The sequence below is a fragment of the Benincasa hispida genome, chromosome 9, assembly GCF_009727055.1.
Source record: "Benincasa hispida cultivar B227 chromosome 9, ASM972705v1, whole genome shotgun sequence".
NCBI classification, from domain to species: domain Eukaryota; kingdom Viridiplantae; phylum Streptophyta; class Magnoliopsida; order Cucurbitales; family Cucurbitaceae; genus Benincasa; species Benincasa hispida.
Genome location: NC_052357.1, coordinates 86,755,349 through 86,779,726, shown reverse-complemented (window position 1 = coordinate 86,779,726; position 24,378 = coordinate 86,755,349). Strand labels below are relative to the sequence as shown.

At 32.1% G+C, this 24,378-nt stretch overlaps 2 protein-coding genes across 3 annotated transcripts; one reads left to right on the top strand and one right to left on the bottom strand.

The window, feature by feature from the left end:
• The first annotated feature begins 9,430 nt into the window (after positions 1-9,430).
• Positions 9,431-17,314, top strand: LOC120086357 (probable bifunctional methylthioribulose-1-phosphate dehydratase/enolase-phosphatase E1 1). 2 transcript variants are annotated; one of them, XM_039042973.1, is made up of 13 exons: positions 9,431-9,863; positions 10,443-10,579; positions 11,488-11,583; positions 12,423-12,542; positions 12,994-13,083; positions 13,479-13,619; positions 13,799-13,954; positions 14,278-14,427; positions 14,499-14,600; positions 15,990-16,099; positions 16,200-16,318; positions 16,789-16,887; positions 17,081-17,314. In XM_039042973.1, exons 1-12 carry the CDS (start codon positions 9,638-9,640, stop codon positions 16,878-16,880), a joined length of 1,539 nt encoding a protein of 512 aa, XP_038898901.1. In that variant the 5' UTR covers positions 9,431-9,637; the 3' UTR covers positions 16,881-16,887; positions 17,081-17,314. The 2 variants fall into 2 exon arrangements, with proteins under 2 accessions (XP_038898901.1, XP_038898900.1); XM_039042972.1 differs by lacking the exon at positions 17,081-17,314 and having other exon boundaries at positions 9,432-9,863; positions 16,789-17,035.
• A 5,254-nt stretch (positions 17,315-22,568) lies between these two features.
• Positions 22,569-23,821, bottom strand: LOC120085053 (VQ motif-containing protein 4). Its single transcript, XM_039040891.1, has one exon. The coding sequence runs from the start codon at positions 23,571-23,573 to the stop codon at positions 22,818-22,820; it is 756 nt and encodes a 251-aa protein (XP_038896819.1). The 5' UTR covers positions 23,574-23,821; the 3' UTR covers positions 22,569-22,817.
• Positions 23,822-24,378: the final 557 nt, after the last annotated feature.

Below are 24,378 nucleotides of genomic sequence, written 5' to 3'. Positions count from 1 at the left end.
GAGATCCTCATCACAAAATTAGCAAGATTTCACTTGTCGAGTGTTGAAGTTTCGACTTATGTATGTCGAAATTTTAACCTTCGACAACCCTTTATACATATTGTTTCCAAGTTTTTATTTGTTTGTCTAGTTCTCAACGTTCGATTAATGTTCGACCTATGTATGTCGAACTTCAACCTTCGGCAACCCTAATATACATATTGTTTCCAAGTTTTTCTTTGTTTGTCGAGTTCTCAACGTTCGACATCTATATTAATCAAATCTTCAACCCTCGACTTCTAGCCTCGATCTCCCAAAACAACAATATTTCTCTAATAAGTTTCAAAACAACCTTATTTCTCTAATAAGTTTTGAAAACAACCATATTAATATAAAATGTCCTAGTTTTGAGGGGATAAAAAAAAGGAGAGTTTTGAGTAGGTAAAAAAGATTTTAATAACCCATAGGTTTTCTTTATGGGCTTAACAAACATGGGTAATAAATATCCACCTAACTCAATAACTCATACTCACTTATCAAACACCTCTTACATTATTCGAAATCTTGATTTCTATTTGAAATTCTAAAGAATTTCTATCTAAAGGATAATTGTGAAATGTTTACGAAAATTCAGGAGTATTGTTGCAATTTTTTTTTTTAAAAAGAAAGTTGAATGATATTTTTTATATATATAATTTAGTATTTTCTAATGTATAGTCAAAGGTTTTTTTTATTAAGTCGAATCGATTTTGAACTACAGACTTGTTACAATGTATTAACTTTTATCCTAAATATTCACTTTCTTTATATTCCACTGCTTAGTAAGCAGTGGAATTTTAATATTTAATTTTAAAAAGTCTTGCAGTTTTGATTATCTGATTATTTTTTCAAAATTATCACATGAAACTAATGAATTATAAAATATATGTATGCAATATAATTAATAGGATTTCAAGGAGATTGGATTTTATTGCTAACTTTTGTTGAAATTTATAATTTTTGACAAAGTTATTTGAGGAATAAATTGTGCATTGATCAAACTTAATTTTGTGCAAAGATTGATTTTATTAGAACTTATGAGACTCTGGAGATTTTACATTGGTTGTGTTTTTTATTTTGACATTAGTAGGTCAATTAGTAGAAAATAGAAATGAAATAATGGACAAAGATTGCAACCTTTGCTTAAGTTTAGGGTTCAATTTAAATGAAATTATAAGTTAGTGATGAAAGTTGATACAATTTCATAAGTTAATGACTTAAAAAATGTATATTTTTTTCTCTCTATCCTTTAGTTCAACAATATTTGAATCTCTAAGTCTATGACATATGCCATGACTTGATGAATTATGTTTAGATATTTCATTCTTTTTAAGGATTAGAGAAATAAAAGATGCAAAAAAAACTCTAAAAATATAAGATCAAAATCAATACAAGAAAAATGGCAAAGAAAATGCCTCCTTGAGATGACAGATAGGATTAATACATTGTTGCTAGACACACTTCCTTTTTTATGGTCGATGATCGACTCACCATTTGTCATTAATTCTGTGACAGATTTACCATTTATCATCGGAGTACTCTCTCTTATTGGTCTTTAGTGATTCTATATTCATTGTCGACTCTCCTTCGATCATCAATCGTTGATCACCAAGTAACTCTTCATCAATGACATTCATGTTATCTATACTCAACTTCTACATCTGAATCAGTCGTCATATCTGCATCAACGACCGACTTCCTATTCATCAACTCATCTCTATCATCTCTTTCATACCAAATGGGACTACATACATTCTTATTTAATGAACTCAGTGATTGCACATCATTCATCTTTATGTTGTATTCATAAATAAAATCAAATCAAATACAAAGAAAAATATTGGTATATTCTACTGTAGTGAGATTGAGAATGACAACATTCTACCCGTACCATCCTGCACAAAATACAATTTTTCTTGATTATTAATCACAAAAGCATAAACATTCAACCTAACACTATACAAACACCCCATTACTAGCTCAAACTCATTAAAACTTTTTCCACTTATTCTATATATGACCTAAGGGGGAAAAAAACCATATGGGTTGTTTGGTTGGAGGGAAAAGAGGGTAGGAATGGGAATGAGCTTAAAGCCCATGTTTGGTTTGTGGGCTTTGTTTATTTATGTTGGAAAAGACATTTCCTAGGCATCTTTTAGTCAGATTACATACCCATTGGGAAGTGTGGGTTTTCACTTATTCTTCCACTTCCTACCACCATTTTCACTTCTTCTTCCCCTTCCTACCAGCATATAAATGTTTATTTTGTCTATGTTTAGTATTTTTACTTTGATATTAGTTATATTTGATTTTTGGAATAAAATATAGTGCAGCTGCTTAAGGTTGTTTTTAATAATTGCATAATAAAAATAAAACTGCACAAATTAATTATTTAAAATCAACCAAGGCAAGTTTTTTTTATTAGTTATATGCTTTATAATTACACAAAATGTTGAAAGTGATCACACAATTTAAACAAAAATAACATTTACTTGGGTGATCTAATAATATTCTCATGCAACACAAAACACATGTATTACTTATTCTCAGAAAAAATTGATAACATTTCCTATACAACCAAACATAGTTATCTTTAATTTCCACACATACTATTTTCAAACATTGTTTTCCCATCCACTACCAAACATAGTCATCCTTGATTCCCAATAATTTTATTCTCAAACATCCTTAATTCTTGGACATTGAAAAAATCTCAAATCAAACGACCCCAAGTTATTCCAAAATTCACCGTCAAACTTTTAGACAGACACCATACATATTATTTCTTAGTCTCCTTCCACTTACCACCAACAAACATATACGAAGACATCTTGAATATAAGGTAATGAAAAAAGTTAAAATTATATTCAATCTCAAAATAAAAAGGTAAATCTCGGTCCATAAATACAATATTCTCGACTAAGATTTACTTCATTTATATGTAATATCAGGGTAATATATATCCTGGTCGAGATTTATATATTTTCATAGAGATCACGTTAAAAAAATTCTTGCCAAACATATTCTTCATGCAACAACATGCATCTCAAAAACCAAAACATTTACTGAAAAATAAAATGAGAATATATATATATTATTGGAAATACGATCAAAATCCCACATTGGTTAGATAAGTGAGGATCATGGATATATAATTGGGAAAAATTATCTCCATTAGTGTGAGAGGCCTTTTGGAGTGAAACCAAAAGCAAAGTCATGAGAGATAATACCATCCCATCGTGGAGATAAATATTGAAAATGGAAATAAAGTAGGAACCCTAAGCGTGAGAATGTGGAAGTGCAAAAGATAGATGACATCAAAAATGTATTTTTGGAAGTGCAACCCAAAATGACCCAATTTTTTTTTAAAATGTCAAATATGTCATAGACAAGTAAAGTTACGGTATTGCCCTTCATTTATTTATTTATTTTTCTTTCTTCTTCTCTAGACCATCGATAGGTCTGGTTTTTTCTTCTTTTTTTTTTTTTTCACATTGGTCTTCTTCTTCGTTTGAGTTTTTTCTTCTTCTTCACATCTTCTTCGTCTCCGTGAGTCGTCTTCTTCAATCGAGTTTTTTTTTTCCTTCTTCTTCTTCACATCTTCACAATTCTTCTTCTTCTCTAGCACAACTACTATAAGATCGATATGGAAACCCTAGAGGGAAGTGAATAGGGTTTATTAAACTAATTAAAAATTTTTTCTTAAATGTAGGTCCAATTAAGCAAATTACTACACTTTTGTTAATAAGCAATTTAAACAATAATTTTATACATATACATTCACTTTAAAATGGTTAATAAATTGACTTAGCAATTTCAATCACCCAATTTAATTTCAATAATAAAATTGGTAAAAGACATGCAAATTAAAGAACTACCCATCAAAGGAAATAAATATGAGCAATTAACTTCTCAAGAATAAATATAGTAATTAAATTTATATAATAAATTATAATCACACACTAATTGCAAAATTAAAGCAGTTCGGTCAGACTCAATCTACATCCACTTTTCCAAGCGCCTCTTGGGATTTTGAATAAGGATCTCATCAACTCTTTCCACGGATTAGAGTCCAACCGCTACACCACTCTTTTTGCAAGTTCAAAAGCAAACTCAATCATTTCCATGGATTAGGATCAAACCATTACAACTGCTCTTTTTCGAGACTAAGAGCAACCCCTTACAAGATGTTTGAAAAATCAAAGAAAACACTTGAGAAACTCTCTAAAAGAGTTTATTTATAAATTTTGAGCTTACAACAAATCAATTTCGTCATACATAAATCTCTCTCAAGAATAAGATGGAAAAAAAGAACATTGAAGCTTAGAGAGAGCATGAATGGAGACTTAATGAATTATGGAGGATTGAAAATAATGTGTAATTGTTATTTTAATTTTGAAGAAGATGAAGAGTTTAAAAAGAGAAGAAAAGTGAAAACCAAATTCAATTTGGTGATGTTAGTAAAAGAAAATTGAATGGTGGAGATTTAAATTCAATTGACCGTTAGACTCAAACATAATATAATATTAAGTTCTTTTTCTTTTTAAATTCACTTTCTTTCTAAAAACTCAACAAAAAAATAAAAAGTATCCAATACTTTAGACATAAACATAAAATAATTTAAATTCATTTTACTTTTAAATTCATTTTCATTTTAAAAATCAATCCAAAAATCAAAAGTCCACCATGTGTCACTTCTCATTACTTCAAATGACACATTTCAATTTGATAAGAAAAATTCTCTCACGTTAACTCAAGATTTTCTCGTTGAGCTTGTTTTGACCATATCTTCTTCGTTTAATTTGAGCTTCGATTTGAGTGATTCAAATTGCGTTGAAATCTTTATTTTGAGCTCTACGCAGTAGACTATTAAAAAAAACTAACATTGTTAGTGAATAAATTCATATTTGTTATCATCAAAACATTAATTAATTTGATATTAAGGACTAAAAAGCCAACGATCTCCTCATTTTTGTGATGAAAAATAACACAAGAAAAATAAAATCCAAAGAGGTGTGTGATATGAAATATTTACTTGAATAACAATCAACACTCATACATAATTTCAATTCATTTGAAAACAATAGATATGTCATTAATAGCATGCGTTCATTTTTCTTATTATCTCTCCCCTTTTAGAATCAATAGAAAAATGACAATAAAAAAAAAAAAACAAAAACAAAAACATTAAAATTCTACTAAGATCATGAATATATAAATTTTCAATTCTTCTCCTATAACCTTCCTTCTAAAACCAAGCAACAATATTTTAGACTCTAGAGACATCACAAGGAATCACCCAAGCTCGAGTTAATTTAATTTAAGACCAATTTCACAAATTTCTCCTCATTTTGAAATCAACTAAGCACACCCGCTTAATAAGGGACAAAAAGACATTTACCACATATTTCAACTTGAGGGTAGAAATATCAAACAAATTTTCAACTAAATTTTAATTCCAAAGACAACTACTCCCCTAAAAGGATAATAATATGCACAAGAGGGGTACAAAAAAATATAGTAATATGGGATTCAATTTCATTCAAACATGAAGTTCATCTATAAAAGTATATAACTCCCTCTATAAATAAACTAAAAAAAAAAAAAGCATACCAAAATATCAAATATTTGAAAATAAATATCAATTGTTGAAGAACAAATAACGATTACCAAATAATAGCAAAATCATATTAGCAAATCAATATAAACATGATAACAACACAAGCAAGAATTTTACCAATTTTGAGCAATGAACGAGAAAGAGGATTAATTCCATAAATACTCCCCTACAAACAAAGAATTTAACAACTTTTCGAAACAACATTACAAAGCACATTCTTTTCAACATAAACCATAGTGTTTTGGCCAAAAGGGTTGAGAACATGGTTATTGCACACGAGATCATGGATTCGTTGCAAGATTTCTTTGAACGTCAGTTCTTACTTTTCGAGCACAGAGGGATGGATGACAATACTAGTAGTGTCAATTCCTAAGTTAAACTCCAGGAAGAGGAAGCAAATGTTGCTGACTCTGTTGAGGTTCATAGAAGAGAAATGTTCTCTGACATGGAATTTGGAGCTTATTTAGGTTTTGGTATTGATCCCACTAGTCTCCAAAAAAGGAGGATGTCTAAAGACGATAAATGTGATTTATTGGTCTTAGAGACGTGTTTGGAAAAGAATGATGATTCTGACTGGATCCTTGATTCAGGTGCTACTAATCACGTCAGTTCCTCTTACCAAGGATTCAGTTCTTGGCAAATGTTGCCACAAGGAGAGATGACTCTTCGAGTCGGTACTGGTGAGGTTGTTTCAGCTATTGCTATAGGCAGGCTGAAGTTATTTTTGGACAAGAAACGTTATCTGTTACTGGATAATGTTTTCGTAGTTCCTCATATCAAGAGGAACTTAATCTCGGTTTCTTGTCTCATTAAACAAGGTTATACCATCTCATTTTCTGATAATGAAGTGTTTATTTTCAAGAATGGGATGGAGATTGGTTTTGGTTCACTGGAAAGTAACTTATATGTACTAAGGTCGTTAGTCATAAAAGCCTTGTTTAACACTGAAATGTTCAGTATGGTAACAATAGCTAAAAGACTAAAGATTTCTCCTAAGGAAAACGGCCTTTTGGCATTTAAGGTTAGGTAACATCAACCTCAATAGGATTGAACAGTTGGTGAAAAGTGGACTTCTAAAGAGTTTAGTGTTGGGATTGATGCCCTAAAGTCTCGTGTCCTGTAGTTTGTAACTAGTTTGTATGGGCGTTTGTGATATATAATATATGATATTTACTTCACTTTTTGATTTTGCTCATTTGGATGTTTTATTTGCTTTACCACAAACCAATAAACTTAAAATCCCTGGTTGTCTGTATGTAACTTAGGCCTTGTAGACTTATCTCATATATCGCATGCGTTCTAGTATTAGAAGTCGTAGCATTCGCACCGAGAGGTGGTTTACTATTGTATGTGTGTTGCATGATCGCATGACTTACGTTGACTAAGGTTGCCCTTGCGGTCACTCTTAAGGGTTGCAATGAAAACATCTCCGTATTTTATCTATCTTTCCCATTCATTTGTTTCATGTCAAGAGTTGTCGTGTCTCTACCTCTCATGCATATTCTCATTGCGTTGTCTGTTAGATAAAAGTAGGAATATGATCAACTTAGCAACCCCTCCAACATTCTTTTATTTAAACTGCCACATGCACATCACCGCATTCATTTTGCTACAAGTCCCCGTGTTCAAACCTCAATCACCCGAGAAACTGCGTTTGCGTTATACTTGGCGTGAACGCAAGAAAACTTGTGACAGGACGCATGGTCATCGCATACATTCGTAACGCATAATCATTCTAACGCATGACCATCGATGGAATGACTATCAATGCATATCTTAAGAACATGCTCACATATTGCATCCAATGGATTTTAGTTGTTTGAATAATTTGACTTTAATTTCCCATCATCAATCATATTTATTTTATTTGTTAATTGAACGGTTATGAGATAATTGGCCAACGTTTTCTCCGAATTCGTGCGTTAGTGGAAGTTTAATTCAGTTCTAGTAACTAAAGAATAAAAGAAAATGGTTTTAATTTTACAAAAGATATGCATAATCGCTCACGGTGTGATAAGCCTTCTATCGCTTAGTGTTTGAGAGCCTATAAGATAACGCCGCCTTACTAAACGATCGCACATCCATGTGTCCTTTATTTAAATGATCACTTACCTTTTCATAAGACAATTGCTTAGCGCTCGAGCATAACTAAACGATCGTATAGACGATCACTTAGCTTTTACTACCACTTGTGTACCCTGCACTAAACGATCAAACACCCGACTATACGATAGTCTTTCCACCACCTGCCTTGATCATTTGTACACGATAGCCTTTCCTCCTTTCCTCTACTAATTTCATCAAAGCCCACCCTTTGGATTCTCACTCCGAGAATACTGAGGGCTCCGAGTTTGCCTGTTGTTCGATGCGAGCTATTCGTGTAGACGGCCAGGATGTTGTTGGACGATTACTCGCTAGTTTAACATTCTAGCGAAAGGAGTTCATTCATGGAGAGAGCAGGATTTTAATGAAGAAAAGTCTTCAACTGGTATGTTCTCTCGATCTTTTTTTTTTTTTTTTTTTTTTTTTTTTTTCTTTCTTTTAAGCATGCCAGTAATTTAGCATTATGAATGCATATCTGTATGTTTGAATGTATATATGGAAATTCTATCACAATGAATTGGAAAGATCCGCTTCCGCTCATACCAACAATCGTACTATCCTTAAAGTTGGAAAGAATATTATTTTTTATGTGATACGTGAACAATCCATGAAATGTTGTAGGAAAGACTACACGAATGACATTGCTAATAGATACGGCTCGATCAGACACAAACATCAAGTTAGAAGGTTCTCCAATGGCACACTTCAAATTCGACATAAACTACTTCCAAGCTCGATCAATTTCATTGTCCACTATGACATATGCTAGTAGATATACTTGGTTGTTATCGTCCATGGAAACCCCGATCAACATGGCCCCTTTGTATTTTCATTTCAAATGTGATTCATTAACAATTATCACAGGCCGACAACTTGCAAAATCTCTAATACAAGGCCCTAATGCTATAAACATGTACTTGAAATGCACATTATTTTCAAGTTCGATTTCAAATCTTGTACCTGGATTATCCATTTTTAACGCTTCATCATATGCATGTAAAACAGCGTACGACTCTTCTGGAGTACCCCTGGCGAGAGCATAAGTGGTTTTCCTTGCACGCCACTCCTTATCGTAACTTATGTTTACGTCAGACTCTTTCCTCATATCCTCAATGATGTGACGAGGTTTATAAACACGTTCTATGTCTGTAAACTTGACTTTGATTAGTTCACCAACTACCGCAGTCGTTGCTTGTCCATGGTCATGATTTAAAATTCTAATAGAACATGTGTGTGACCACATATACTTTGTGATCTTAAATATGTCACACCCTGAGATTTTCACTGCACGAAGGCTCCACTTACAATTATCCTTATACATTTTAAACAAAGATTTAGTTGACTTCCTTACCTTATATTCAAAATGATTGTTTATGAACAAAATAGACAATCTCATTTAGGTCATCGGCCCAAACTTTCTCGAATTGATTGAGCGATGAGAAGAAATGAAAACTTTGGACCAAAATTTCTACAATTTCGATCGAAAAATCTTACCCAGTTTAAGTTTTTGGACCATTAAGCCATCCAAATAGAATTTGGTGACCCACGAATCAGTTTCGTACACAAATTCAATACAAGAAGATCGCCAAAATTCTAAGAATCTGACTGCAATGCAACGAATAAAGCCGAGGAACAATTAAAACAAAACTTGCTAATAATCCCAATTAAAAAAATCTCAGCTTTCTTCAGTCAGCAAAAAGGTCAACACTATGGCTGCTTGACCTCTAAGCGCAGTGCTTTGATTGCCTTCTCTTTACACTGAGTTAAAGAGGAATAAAGAATTCCACTCGCGATTCTCTTCCAATTCTCATCTATTAAGTTAAACCCCTTTTCATTCCAAGCTAAACCACCCAGTTTTCTAGAGGGCTTCTCCGTTTTAACATAGAAATAGCTCCAATGGCAACGGTATCAGATGTGGGTGTGAACGGAGAGAAGAGGGCTAAGATATCCCCTGATTTCTTGGAGAGTAAGGGGGTCCAGGAAACTAAGGCTCTACTTTCAGAGCTGTGCCGCCATTTTTATGGGCTTGGATGGGTTTCTGGAACTGGCGGCAGTATCACCATCAAGGTTCATGATGACGCTATTCCCAAGCAGAATCAGCTCGTCGTTATGTCCCCTTCTGGTTTGATACTTGCATCCCTCTCCCCCTTCTTCCTTCAGATTATCTGATTTATAGTGTTTTTTTTTGTTTCCCCATTTGTTTCTTTTGGTCTATGGAGGAGTTTTTCAAGGTCCATCAAGTTTTTGTTTGTTTCTCTGGTTTGCATCCATAGTTTTTTGCTCCCAATTTAATGGGGATTTGCTATCAACTCCTTTTGGGGTTATATTCTTTTCGTGTTGTTTAATCCTTGGTTTGCAATTTCTGTGCTCTAAGCTGCATTCAGCAGTTGCTCTTTAAGCTAGTTATTAGAACTTAGACTATTTGTATAGAGGTATTGTGTGTGAGCACAGATTCCTTATTTGCTTATGTTTCATGCAAGGGTATCTGACTTTCTGGAGGATGATGATGTTAATCTCTGTTGCAAAATGCTTGTTGTGTATTTTATGCTATCTACCTTGTCATTTGCTAGCTTATTTCCTTGATAAACCATGATTTTTGTGTCTAATTCTTCGTGGCAGTGTCTCTGTAAAACCAACTGTTTGTTATGTTTATATTGGTCATCTGGCATGGTTTTCATACCAATTTATCACTCATTAATAGGCGTTCAGAAGGAGCGGATGGTACCAGAGGACATGTATGTGTTATCTCCAGATGGTTCTGTTTTAGCTTCTCCTACTGTGAAGCCATACCCACACAAGCCTCCAAAATGTTCGGACTGTGGTCCCCTTTTTATGAAGGTTTTGATTTCACATTCTTCTGCTACCATGCTGATGTGCAATTTCTTGTTCATTTTGTTCATTAAGTCAGACGACACGTTACTAGCATTTTCTGTTAAATCAGTTAAACTTCCAAGAGCTGTGCATTCTTGTGTATATATTTAATTTTTGTGTTTGTACAACACAATGATATATAGGTGAAAATGTCAAAGATTCTTATCAGTGGGTACAAAGAAATCTCTTTTTGATTTATCTGAATTTGGGTCTCTATAAGGGACAGAAAGATAATCTAGCATAGAACCAGTCATTTAAAACTTACAAACTATTACAATTTTCATAGTGATGTTATACTAGGCTGGTAGACAGCTGAATCTAAAGTTCCACTATAATTCAGATAATAAAACATCTTATCTTCATTAGCTGGATTACGTTGACGAATAAATGTTTCTTTCTCCTTTCCCCCTTCCAAATTGAATGCAGCTGGGTTACATTTTGTAAAAAAAAAATGTGTGATGGGTGAGATGCAGCGTGACTTGAGGCTATGCTTCACAATAATGTGATAAAAATTCTTTCTAAATCGGTGGATCTTATGTTTTTAATGAAGGTCTAAGAGACGTAGTGTGATAACTGCTAATGTTTACTGCAGTATATGGAGAATAGTAGTCAGTCTCTGCTGACTAGAGCCTTCTTCTGTTGTTCATTTCATCACCATATTCTTCTTGTAGAAAAGATCCTCGCATGAAGCTGAATGCTATGGTGCCTTTCCTTATTGGATGCACCATACTTGTTGCATTAATAAGAAAGTTTAATTATAAAGGTTTACTGACTTCTTCAGTCGGGTTGACCACTTTCTAGTTTTAGATTCTTGATTGTGTAGCAGTTGCGAGATTCATATCTGATAATTTTTCTTTTTTCCCCTTCCAATCCAGGCATATCAGATGCGAGATGCTGGAGCTGTTATTCACAGTCACGGGATAGAATCATGCCTTGCAACAATGATCAATCCATCAGCAAAGGAATTTAGAGTGAGTTTTCACTTCTTGGCATTTATTAACAAGGGTGAATGTTGTGTGTGCCTGATCCCACAAAATTTTCCAGTTCATGTCCACCTTTGTCCAGATCTGCTTAAATTCTTTGAACCTGGATGAAGGCTATATGATGATGAACTGCCTTTTGTATGAATTATTTCTAGCTCTTTAGACTAATTATTCTTTGGTTGATGCTACCATGAGTACTATCTGGACTTGTAAAGATGCCTGTAGGAGGTTAGCTAAATATTCTGCAAAGAAATATGGTATAGATGCAAAATGTCATGATGATCACATGGGAATATAATATTGTAGTTGTGAGCTCGTGAGAGATTTTTGAGTAAATGTATGTAGAAATTTGGTCATAAGATAGATGATTCTACAATAAATTGTTATCAACTGAACCCACTTGAATTCAGATCTAGAAAACGAAATTAACAGTCATCTTTATTTGTGTAAAAGGACCTGTTTGTAATCTTCAAGCTAATATTCATAATAATAAAAGGTTATAAAATTAAATTTCCAATGATGTTTATCTTCATTTGAGGAGAACATTAGACAGATGAGAGCTGGGCCAAAAAATTAACTGGTGTTTTAGCTAGCATAACTATATAGTTGCATATAAACCTGTCGAGCATAACAGTCTAAGAGTAGTTTTAGAAGATAGTCATGAGGCACACTGAAATATAATTCAGCAACATGTGAAATTCTAGAATGAAGACAAGAATATCTTTTTATCCTGTTAATTTCCTGTTAATTACGGGTTTGTTTCCTGTTGTAATTCTGGATTTATTTATTATTATTATTTTAATTATTCCTTACTATTATTACTGCAGATTACTCATATGGAAATGATCAAAGGAATCAAAGGGCATGGTTACTATGATGAACTTGTGATCCCAATAATAGAAAATACAGCTTATGAATATGAGCTCACAGAATCTCTAGCTAAAGCAGTAAGGAGTTGTGATGCTTTAAACTTAAATCTTATCTGCTGGTTTTTCTTGTTGGTCCTCAGGAGAATTAAGAAGGGGACCAATGATAAGCAATTTCCACTTAACAAATGATAGACTAATGCAGTCTTTTATTTGAAAATCAATTTACTAATTGATAAAGTTCCTACATGTGTATGTTGGGTGACTTAACCATACTTATCATTGTATCTTTCGAGTAATGTTGAACATTATTTTCCTATGTAATAACTACTATGCCATTAAATGAAAATGATGGAGTTATTGATATTGATTGATTAATGGAATAACCTTTCATTGTTGATAAATGGCAAAAAAAAATTTCTGCCAGTAGAAAACCATGCATACTCTGTCAAGTGTTTATTTTGTTCTAAAATCATCATTTCACTAGTACACCACGATTAAGAGTAAATGCAATTTCCTTTGCTTTCTACAGATTGAAGCCTACCCGAAAACAACTGCTGTGCTTGTTCGAAACCATGGCATTTATGTATGGGGAGATTCATGGATCCATGCAAAAACTCAGGTTTGTTATACATGGTAGTTTAGGGCCAAGTCGGTATTTTTGACATCTTTTGGCTTGATTTCAAAATAGAATGGTTCCTGCTACCACTCTGGTATTGAAGTTTTGAGAAACTTGTGTTTATATTGCTTCAGCTGTACTCTTGAACAGAGATGAATGAAGTGCACCCAAGAAGGGACCAATTAAAAAAAAAAAAAAAAAGATTGATGAAGTGCATCTATAATCTTCATTTTAGGATCCTGTTGCATTCTGAAAATAAGATTTGTAAAATTTTAATCCTTGCCTACTCTTCGAAATTTCCAGCTTTATACAGTAATGGTCCAACATGGAAGGCAAGGGAAGATATTACATTCAATATTCATATACTCTCTTTCTGAATAGTCCACTCATTGTTTCAGGCTGAATGTTACCACTATCTCTTTGATGCGGCCATCAAGCTTTATCAATTGGGCCTAGACTGGTCTACTCCAAATCATGGTCCCATTCAGAAAGTCAAAGAAGTTGTCGTAGGTGGTTGCAACGATGGAGCATCTTCAGAGGTTATAGCTCCGATATAATCTAACGCATGGCAATTTGATTGTAGTACAATCTGTGTGTGGACTGTGGAGTGTGTACCTACATGTTTCTGTTAAATTAAATTGTTCTTTAATTATTTTTCTTGAGTTTGATATTGTAAACTCTAAAGTTACAATTATTTTTTCGATAATTTTTTCTGCAGCGTTGCATTGTTCTTGACATAGAAGGAACTACTACTCCAATATCATTTGTGACCGATGTTCTTTTTCCATATGCTCGCAACAATGTCCACAAACATTTGTCTCTAACATTTGATACTGCAGAGACTAAAGAAGACATAAAGTTGTTGCGATCTCAGGTAAGATAGTTCTATTTAGGCATTCAAGGTCACAAAACATATCTGGCGATGGATTAGGATATTTTAAAACAAGTCTCTTAGGAAATTTATTCAAATATGAAGAATGAATGTATGATTAAATGGTGGAGAAATTAAGAAGAAATGCCTTGTATGGATATCTTTTTTATTTAGAGAAAGCACACTGAAAGTTCAACATGGCCCTTTTACAGGTTTGAAAATTCGGGAGTATTAAAGAAAAGTTTGACCATAAATGGTTCAGTTTGAGCATAGTGAAAAAGTATTCTAAACTTGTGTGGTGAGTAACTTCAAAAATCCAATTGCAGGTGCAAGATGATCTGGAAAAAGGCATTGCTGGAGCCGTGCCTATTCCTCTTGATGATTCTGCAAAAGAGGAGGTTATTGCAGCTATAGTTGCGAATGTTGAAGGCATGATAAAAGCTGACAGGAAGATTCCTGCTCTAAAACAGTTGCAAGTAAGCAGAAATAATTAATGAAGAAAATAACTTACTTTTGTGGAACAAGAACTAACCTATAGCTTTGTTAGGGTCATATATGGCTAACTGGATTTGAGAACAATGAATTGAAAGGTGAAGTTTTTGAGGATGTACCAAGAGCTCTGGAAAGGTGGCATGCCTCGGGCATAAAGGTTTTATATAATACACTTTTCTCTCTTCCACATTTGCAACGCTGATGATTACAAGTTCTGATATGCCTATACTCTGCTCCATCTTGTCTTCTTTTAGTGTTTTTTCCCTTCTGTACAAATAGCACCAGCAACTCTTTCTATGATCACTTTCTGGAAAAGTATGATTAACTTCTTCACCTCAAAGCACATTAACTAGAATATTGAGATGTACTTTTACATACTTGACCAAACACCACGAGAAATTTGAAAATTACTTTTCTGTTGCCAAGCACCATGGAAATTTTGTTATGTACTTTTTAAAAGTAATTTTTCAGAAGTTACATCAAACTCATCCCACACAAAGTTATATCTTTTAAAAATCTATGTTAATGCTATGGTCACTATTCATAGATGGAACTACTGAGTCCCTGACCTTTATTCCAGTAATATCTATTTTTGTATTTCTGTAGTTTTCTTCTTTTTGTTGTCTAATGATAAATGAATCCTCATCCCTGAATACCGTTAGGAGTGATAATGGTTTATAATGGTTTGCTCTTGAAATATTTTCACTTCCCCTACGTCTTTTACTTATTTCAGTACTAACTCATTTGATTTTAGTTTCCAATAAAACCCCCTAGCTCAAAATTTTCCTTCTACAATTCTGGGAGCTTAATATGATGTTGCCATCCGTGTGATTACATACTATAAAGTTAGTTTTTGTTAGGAACCTTCCTAACAAGAACAGTACTCAAGAATATAGAATAAACTCAAGGGCAATTCAATTATAGAAATATAGGAAAACGTATTAAAATAGGCTATAAACTCACAAACAAAATAACAAGATAAACCTAGCTTTTCGAGAGGGTAATCTCTCCCAAATTCCCCAAAGAAAATTCCCACCAAATTCTTCACACCTTCCTACCACTCCCACTCCCACTCCTATTTATAGCAATATTCACTAACTAACTTCCTATCTAATTACTCTTATACCCCTTACTGATACCAATATTAATATTCTCCTAATAGTCCTACTATTTCTATACTAGGGGCCTTACAGTTTTACTCACAGTTAACTCCTCGTCGTCAAACTTTAGTAATAATCAACCAGATACCTCAAAAAATCATTGTTCTCTTTGTTCATCCGCATATTTTCCACTTCAAACAGAATTTCTTTAGTCTCAATGGCTTAGTATCTGGAATTACTTGCACCATCTTAGTAAGATGGGAGATAACCGAAGCAGCAGAAATCTATTCAAAGTTTTTATTCTCCTTTGATTGACATTCTTCATTTCTTGTACTCTCTTAATTCTTGCAATGTATGAAGACTTCAAGTTCATTTGTTACTGACATGACTGTTAACCATGGATGAATCTTTCTTTTCTAATAATGATAATAAAATGATTTTTGCAGGTTTATATATACTCGAGCGGTAGTAGGTTGGCACAGAGGCTTCTATTTGGAAATACAAAATATGGGGATCTGAGAAAATATCTGTCAGGATATTTTGATACCGCAGTGGGGTAAAACCTAATTTTACCTTTGATAATTTCCCTGTCAGTAGGATAGAATTACAACAATGACTTTACACTCTTATACAAACTACTCATTCTATGCTCTCAGGAACAAAAGAGAAACGCGCAGTTACGTCGAAATCAGAGAGTCTGTTGGCGTTGATAAGCCATCGGAAATTTTGTTTGTCACTGATGTTTTCCAGGAAGCTGTAGCTGCAAAAGCAGCAGGTATTTAACATCTTCTTCCTAACCCTTTTGCATGTATGGTTTGTTCTATAAAATTCTGCTTGTAAGAGTCATCATCTCCTTGGTATTGTTGGCTTCAAATGATTAAAAGTAAATAGTGATGAGTAATTGTTTTGTCATGAGACAAGTTTAAGAAATAATACCATCTCTGATTGACATAATGATGAAGGAAACAATCATAAACTCCAAACCTTCCTATCGAAAATTTGATACCTACGACTAACAAAAAATCGAGTATGATCAACCATGCAAACATCAAATGCATCAGCGATTCTCATATACAACGAACCGAGCGGGGACAAAGAACGCCCTTCCTGATTCATGGAATTAAATAGGGACACAACTTTTTTGTGTGGCGTGCATGCGCTCGCACTTGTCATATTGCTAACTGTACCACACTTGTTCTGTTCACTGTTTATGCCTTGTTACCTGATTGAGATCTCTTTTTTCAGGATTGGATGTGAATATATCGATACGACCCGGAAACGCTCCCCTTCCAGACAATCATGGGTTCAAAACCATTCAATCTTTTTCAGAAATCTGAAGAGCTGGTATGTGATTCTCTTTTTCCATATTGGAATGTACAATAAAGCTTGAGAAGATAGACAACTTGTCTCAAATAAATAACTTCTTCAACGTCTTTGAGTTTAAATGCAAGTTCTCATTGTCTGCAATGATAATCATAATTATTCTCCTGCATTAATAGTCCTCCTTTTAAGTCTTGTTCCTTGCTTCTTTCTCCAGACGATTGGTTAACGATACCTCAGACGAGTATGTATAGCGATGACACTCATCACAATTTTGTTTCCCTGTCGCTCACCTTTTTCGTGATTAGTTCCATTACCAAACTGATTTGAAAGTTGAGTTCTACCTTTGATTTTATTACAACGTCGCGTTCATACAAATAAGGATTGAATTATCTTACACGAAATAACAAATGCAATTCTAGTTTGATGTATGATCTCATTCAACTGATAAGGGGCCTCTATCAAATATAAAGTTCTCTGCAATCTATTTTCTACTTTGGTCTATGGATTGTACTTATTAACCAAAATGACAATAAATTTGAGGTTACAAGCCATCCCTAATTTGTTGAACTCTAATGCTATAATTTTATCTTTTAATGAAGGGTTCTATAAAAGGAAGCTTAACCAACCAAGCTATCTTAATTAATTACTCTTTGAGGTCCATATTTTTATACCATTGATATTCCAAGAGTACCATACGACGGGTCAACATTGTTTTCTGTTTTCTGTTTTTTGTTTTTTTAGGATAAGGTTTATTTTTATGTTCATTTGACTAAATTAAGTATAAAAATCTCACTCCAATTGTAAATTTTTGTTACTCATTTTAGTACAAAATAACTCTTGTTGCTTAATTGCAATTAATGAAATGAACAATTAATCTATTGGAAGTAATGCAATATTATGCTAAAGATCATTTCATTAAGATCTCAAGACTTGTCAATCTGTATAGTTAAGTTGCAACCAATATCCATGTTAGTGTTAAACACAAAATTGGTGTAAAGTTCTATTACACATAAAATTCAAATTCACATCTAATATATCAATTAATTTTAAAATTTTAAACACAAAATTCAAAGTTTAAAGATCAATTAAAAACATAATTGAAATTTTAGAAACTTATTAAATAGTTTTAAAAATTTAAACACAAAATATATGTAAATTTTAAAATTTATGGACTAAACTTATATATATATTTTTTTAAAAAAAAATTGGAAATTTCCCTACTTTTATCATTTCATAATCTCTCTCTTAAATTAGTTATTTTCTAACACTTTGTTTCCATCTCTTTAACAAAGTTGTTCGTTTTGGTGCTTTATTTTGGATTATGTTTTGACTAACAATTCATTGTGCTTACAAAGACGATACATAAAAATAAAAAGTTAAAAAGACAACTTTTGGTAAACCATTTATTTTTTTGTTTTTGGATTTTGAAAATTAAGTCTATTTCCTTCATTTTTTTTTACAATGATTTGCATCTTTCTTAAATATCATAGTTGAATTTTTAGCTAAATTCAAAAAATAAAAACAAATTTTTTAAAAACTACCTTTTTTAGTTTTCAAATTTTGGATTGGTTTTTTAAACTATTGGTAAAAAGTAGATAATAAAAGAAGAAACTTGGAGGTAGAAGAACAATTTAGTGGTGAAAGTAGTATCTATAGGCTAAATTTTCAAAAACAAAAACACTAAAAACCAAATCGTTATCAAACAAGACCTAAATTATTCAAAATAACCTAAGAACTTCATTTTTATCTTGAATTTTGAAATTTGTTTCAAAAAATAAGCTTGAACCATAAAATTGGATTAAAAGGCTAAATTTTAAAAATGTCTTCCTTCACTCAATATTAATTTTGACTTTTGTTAGAATGATGGACAAAAATTAGGAACTGAAATAGTTTGGGACTCAAACATGTTGGAATCATTGAAGGTTGTAATTATTGAATTTTGATTTCTACTTCAATAATAGTTTCAAAACATTCATGACAATATTATAAATTTTGAAAGAATAGGGATATTCAAGAAAAAAAAATGGTATTATATATATATATATTAATATATATATATATATATATATATATATTATTAAAGAAGGCCAATTAATTTGGCTGTTTATGTGTAAAAATTAGAAGACATGCATGATATTATTTATAACTTTATTATAAAAATTAAGATTATTGTAATCATATTTTCATCTCAAAAAATATCATTAAAATAATTTATCCAGTAAATTTTTATAGATCAACTGTCATATCAATTTTGCCTTAATGATGTTGTAAATGATGTCACATATATGTTCCAATTTTTACACATAAGTCGTTGCATCAGTTATTATTTTATTTTAACAACAACAAAAAACCCCTTCAGTTGTATTTTGGAACAAATTTGGAAGTTTAATGATAAAAATAAAATCTTTTGAAATCAAAGAACATAATTAAAGAGGCAACATTTACCCTATTAAAAATGCAATAGATCAATGAGAATAAAAAAGATGGACTCCATTTGATTACTTTGCCCCACATCTAAATCTGTTATGAAATAACGCAATCTGATTGATTAATAAAGAGTGTCCAATTCGATTGCGCCTGAGAATTACGTTTATTGTTACCGTTATAGCTATCATTACAACTACCATTATTGTTACTGTTACAGCTGAAAAATTATCAATTTTTACATCTTTACCGTTACTGTTACCGTTTGATCCTTAAAGGTAAAAGTAATGGTAATAGTAAATTTAATAAAATTTATAATTTTAAGTAAATGCGATCAAAATCAATCCAATTACATTTGCGATTCAAGCTCATTACAATTGATCCATTAATGAAATTTCATTAGAATTATAGCAATTTTCATTACAGTTCGATAAACGTGTCCTTATCTCAAAATTCAATAGTATTATGTATAATTTAATCAATAAAAATATGAGATGCCTTTTTATATACATAAAAAAAAAAAAAAAAAAAAAAATATTGTTATGTTGACTTAAAATTACCATATCATAAAATCATTATAAATGTTAGAGTCCTAATTGTGCAATTTTAAAATTTAAGAACTATTTTGATACAAATATGAAATCTCAAAAATCAAAAGTGTAATTTAATCCATCATTAGTTACTCTCTACTACATTAGTATTATCCGAACGGAAGCTAAAAATTCACACTATCTTTATGACATGGTTGTTGATCACAAAAAACAAACGTCCTTGACTAAAACAAATTATTTTTAAATTATTAAGTAGATGGAAACTAAATAGAAATTTAAAATAAACATAGTTCAATTGGTATATCATTTATATTATCAACTTCAAAATTAGAGGTTCGATTCTTTCATTCTACGAAAGAAAATCAACTCAACCCACATAAACTAAGAAAATATTCTTATATATTAGCAATTGACAAATAAATATGAAAACAGAGGCACATGAACACACAACTTATTGCCTAATTTCTATTTAATTTTGCCAAACACAGCCTAAATGCCAACCCTACCCTTTGGAATCAATCTAATTGAAGAAAGTTTTAAGCAATTTTGTGATTGATCATTATTTTGGTAATTTCCATGACATCTAAAACTGACAACAACAATTGACTTTGATTGTGTGGTTGTTATTTTCTATACCACTTTATTATTTTAAAAAATATTTACATTTTATAAAAAAAAAATAAAAAAAAATTCAAAACACAAACACTCTTGAAACATTTTGTTATAAAGTATAAATATTTTTAAAAAAATTTCTATTTATAAGAACTTCTCTTATTTTTTAATTGAAATTAACATTTGACTTCTCTTAACAATACTCATCAGTGAACACTACATTTTGACTCGCATATAGAATTCATATTAATATAGTTTAAAGAGAAACTGTAAATTCTATTTTAATTTTTAAATTTCATACTAATTTCATTTTAAACCTTACTATATACAATTCATGAACTATGATTTGAAAGAAAACAATTTGGTTATTGTTCTTAAATTTACATAGAATCATATATAATAATTAAGATCTCGTTTGATAATCATTTTGTTTTTGAAAATCAAGTCTATGGATACTATCTCCACCTCAAAATTTTCTCATTTATTATCTACTTTTCACCGATGATTTAAAAATCAATTTTTTAGAACTAAAAAAAATAACTTTCAAAAAGTTATTTTTACTTTTTGAATTTGGTTAAGAATTTAACCATTGTAGTTAAGAAAGATGTAAATCATCGTAAAAAAAATATAAATGAAATAGGTTTAATTTTCAAAAAACAAAAACTAAAAACCAAATAGTTATCCAATGTAACCTAAATAAATGATATAGCTTCGATATGATTCCCACCAACATGAGTGATAAATACAATGTGAAAACATAATAAGACACTAAAAATATATTTTTATGGAAAGTGATATAAAAGATAATATTTAAAAGTACCAAAATCAATTTAATATGACTTTTTTTGTCAAAATATTTTAAGAGTCATCAAGATTATTCTAGATAATATAATTAAACTACCTAAAAAATTAGGGACATACAACTTAAAAAAAATATTTTTAATCTCTGAATTTTTAACAATTTAGTTATTAAATTTTAGTTAAAAATGATTTAGTCTTTTATCTTTTTAAATTTGTAACAATTTAGTTTTGAATTTTAATAAATAACAATTTAGTCCATGTATCCTATAAATTGTAACGACTTAGTCTCTATCGTGAAAAATATTAATATGGTTTAATGAAATTTCTTTCTTACACATATAAATCAATAAATTGATAAAGATTAAAATTTATTTATAAACTATAAAAACTAAGTTGTTACGTTACTAAAATTGACACTTAATCTCGATGAAAATTTTCATGATAAGAACAAAATTATTATAAATTGTAAATACAATTTAATAGTACATGGACTAAATTGTTATTTTCATAAAAGTTTGAGAACAAAAAGCATATATATATAAAAAGCATGATAAAAAGTTTGAAAATTGGGAGTATGGCCACCTTTAAACAGTTGGAAAAGTCATACTAAACTATCCATAGGACTTAAAAAGGACAAAGCATTTGAAAATGTGGGGAAGAAAAATGGAAAAGAAATAATAATTGAGAGTTATAGAAGAAATTTAAAAAGAAAAGAGAAAACTCTTTTTTTTTTTGGTTTATTTTAAAACAGAAAAGACAAAAGAGTAAGAAAGGTATGGTATTTACAGCCCCAATTTGTAGAACAAAGATATCCACCAAAACAACGAGTGCAACTTCCAACCATTTTCCTTATGGATTTCCACCATTGTTTAATGCAACTCTCATGGACTGAGTCACTCATTATTATTTTCAAAAAACAAGACCCTAAAACAACCAACTTTAAAATGTCTTACAAATTTCAATGTCTAGTAGATGGGTGTTTTTTTAGATATATATTTGAGTTTTATGTGTAATAAGAATTTAGAGAATTTTTATTATTTCTATCCACAAATTTCTATATTTGAAAGGAATAATTTTGATGTGGAATGTGGGGGTTATATAGTAAAAGTGTCGTTTTACAACCCTTTCGAAGGTTGATAATTGGATTCAAACTAAATTCATGGTTCGATCTTATTCTCTCGCTACAGTACTTGTGGTTACCACTGCTTACTGACCCAATGAATAAAAAACAAGGCACAAATATTTTCTCACCAACTTTCCGGGAAAATGTTTCACAAAAACAGAACAATTGAAACAAAAAAAGCAAGATCAAAGTAAAATCGAAGTTCACGAAGAAAGGGGTTTACCATTTCCAATGGATTTCTCATCAAATTGTACAGTGAAATTCGGAACTAAGATCTCTCTCTTCTCTGCGTAACTTTTCCTTTTCAATCTCAGAGAATCAGTTCATCAAACCCAAACCCAGTTAATTGATCGACGATCATCTTTCTTTGGGAAGGAAAAATCAATCAAAAGTTACAAATCTCTACACAACCAAACCAAATAAACAAACCCTCGATTTCGTTACGAAGAAGACGAGGATCCAGAAACCCTAGGCGACGTTTCCGGGAACAGAGAAAGAAGCTGCGGCGGGTCGGCGGCTCTGGGGGTATTCATCGGCGATGGATGCAAGTAAAACCCCTTTTCAGCAATCGCTCTCTCCTCCTCGGACGAGCTCCCAAGCGACGGCGAGGATGACGATTTGTCGAACAAGGGGTCATCGTTCAAGGGCGTAACAGGGCTGAGAGCAAGGGAAGGGAAATCGAGGATACTGGGAGAGAGAATATCAACGTTACGAGGAGAAAAACCTGCCGCCGCACCGGAACCGGAGAAATTGGGGATTAGGGTATTGATCATGAGACTATTCTTGAGGTGATTCCTTCTTTCATAGAGCTTGAAACTCTGCTGTTTCTTGGGGGCGGTTTTGATGGGAGGAATCGGGAAGTTTTTGGAGGATTGAAAGGGGTCTTGAGAAGGAGAAGGAGAGGGAGGAATCGAACAGGGCTTTGAGGAAGACGGCGTTGGTGGGTGGTGCGGTGGGCGGGGAGACTCCGATGAGCCGGTGAGCATTTGAACGACGTGCTTGAAATTGGAGGTATCAGCTTGAACAAAAGTGGTGGGATAAGGGTTTGAATCAGATCTGGGGAGAAGCTTAGGAGGAGGAGGAGGAGGAGGATTTGAATTGATGGTTGTACTGTTTGGGGAAGTATTAGGAGAAGGGTTTCTTTCTCTTTCATGGGATGATCTTGTTGTCGAGGTTGAAGATGAAGTGATTTCCATTGATGGGGTTTCTCTGAAAATGTAATACAGCAAAACACAAGCACCTTTCAGAGGGGGTGGGTTTTGATTGGAGAGGATGAGAGAGAAAGGGAGAAGAGTGAGAAACAAGGTTTTTGATGAGGGAAAAGGGGAGGAGAATGGAGGAAGAAAAGAAAAAGAAAGGGAAAATGTTTAGCCTTTCTTTCCTTCTTTTTTTTTTTGGAGGGGTTGTGTATGAAATGTTTTTGTTGTCTCCTGTCTATTTCCTTCTCTCTCTTTCTCACTTTTATAATTTTTTTCTTCTATCTTTCAAAGTCTTCACTTTATTATTCTTGTGGGGTTTTGTTGAAGTTTTCTTCTTCTTTTTTATTTATTTTTTTTATTTTCATTTTTCAAGTTGTTTTAAATATTTTGAAAGGGTAAACCCATGAGAGTCTCAAGTCATTTTTCTTTACGTAGAACATGTAGAAGTTGAACACTTATGTTGTTTGGAGTCCGATCAAATAGAATACGGGGTTAGATGGTTTTTTGGGACTATTTGAATCCCGTTCACTTGGTTTGATATACATTCATACCAAGTTGTAATGTCATCGAGGTCTTCATGGTCTTACTGTTCCCTCAATATTCATCATATTGAGTTAAGTCTGACTATGTGGAGGATTAACTGGCTTATTGATGTCTAGTGGATCTTACCAAAGTTTCTTTCTTCATTGAAGAGGTGGCAGTTAGGGTTGGCAAAAATTCTCGCAGGTTCCTACCTCGATCGGGGCCGGGAATCTTCAGTTTGACTAGGAAAAGAAATGTGTCATCGATCAGGGACGAGACA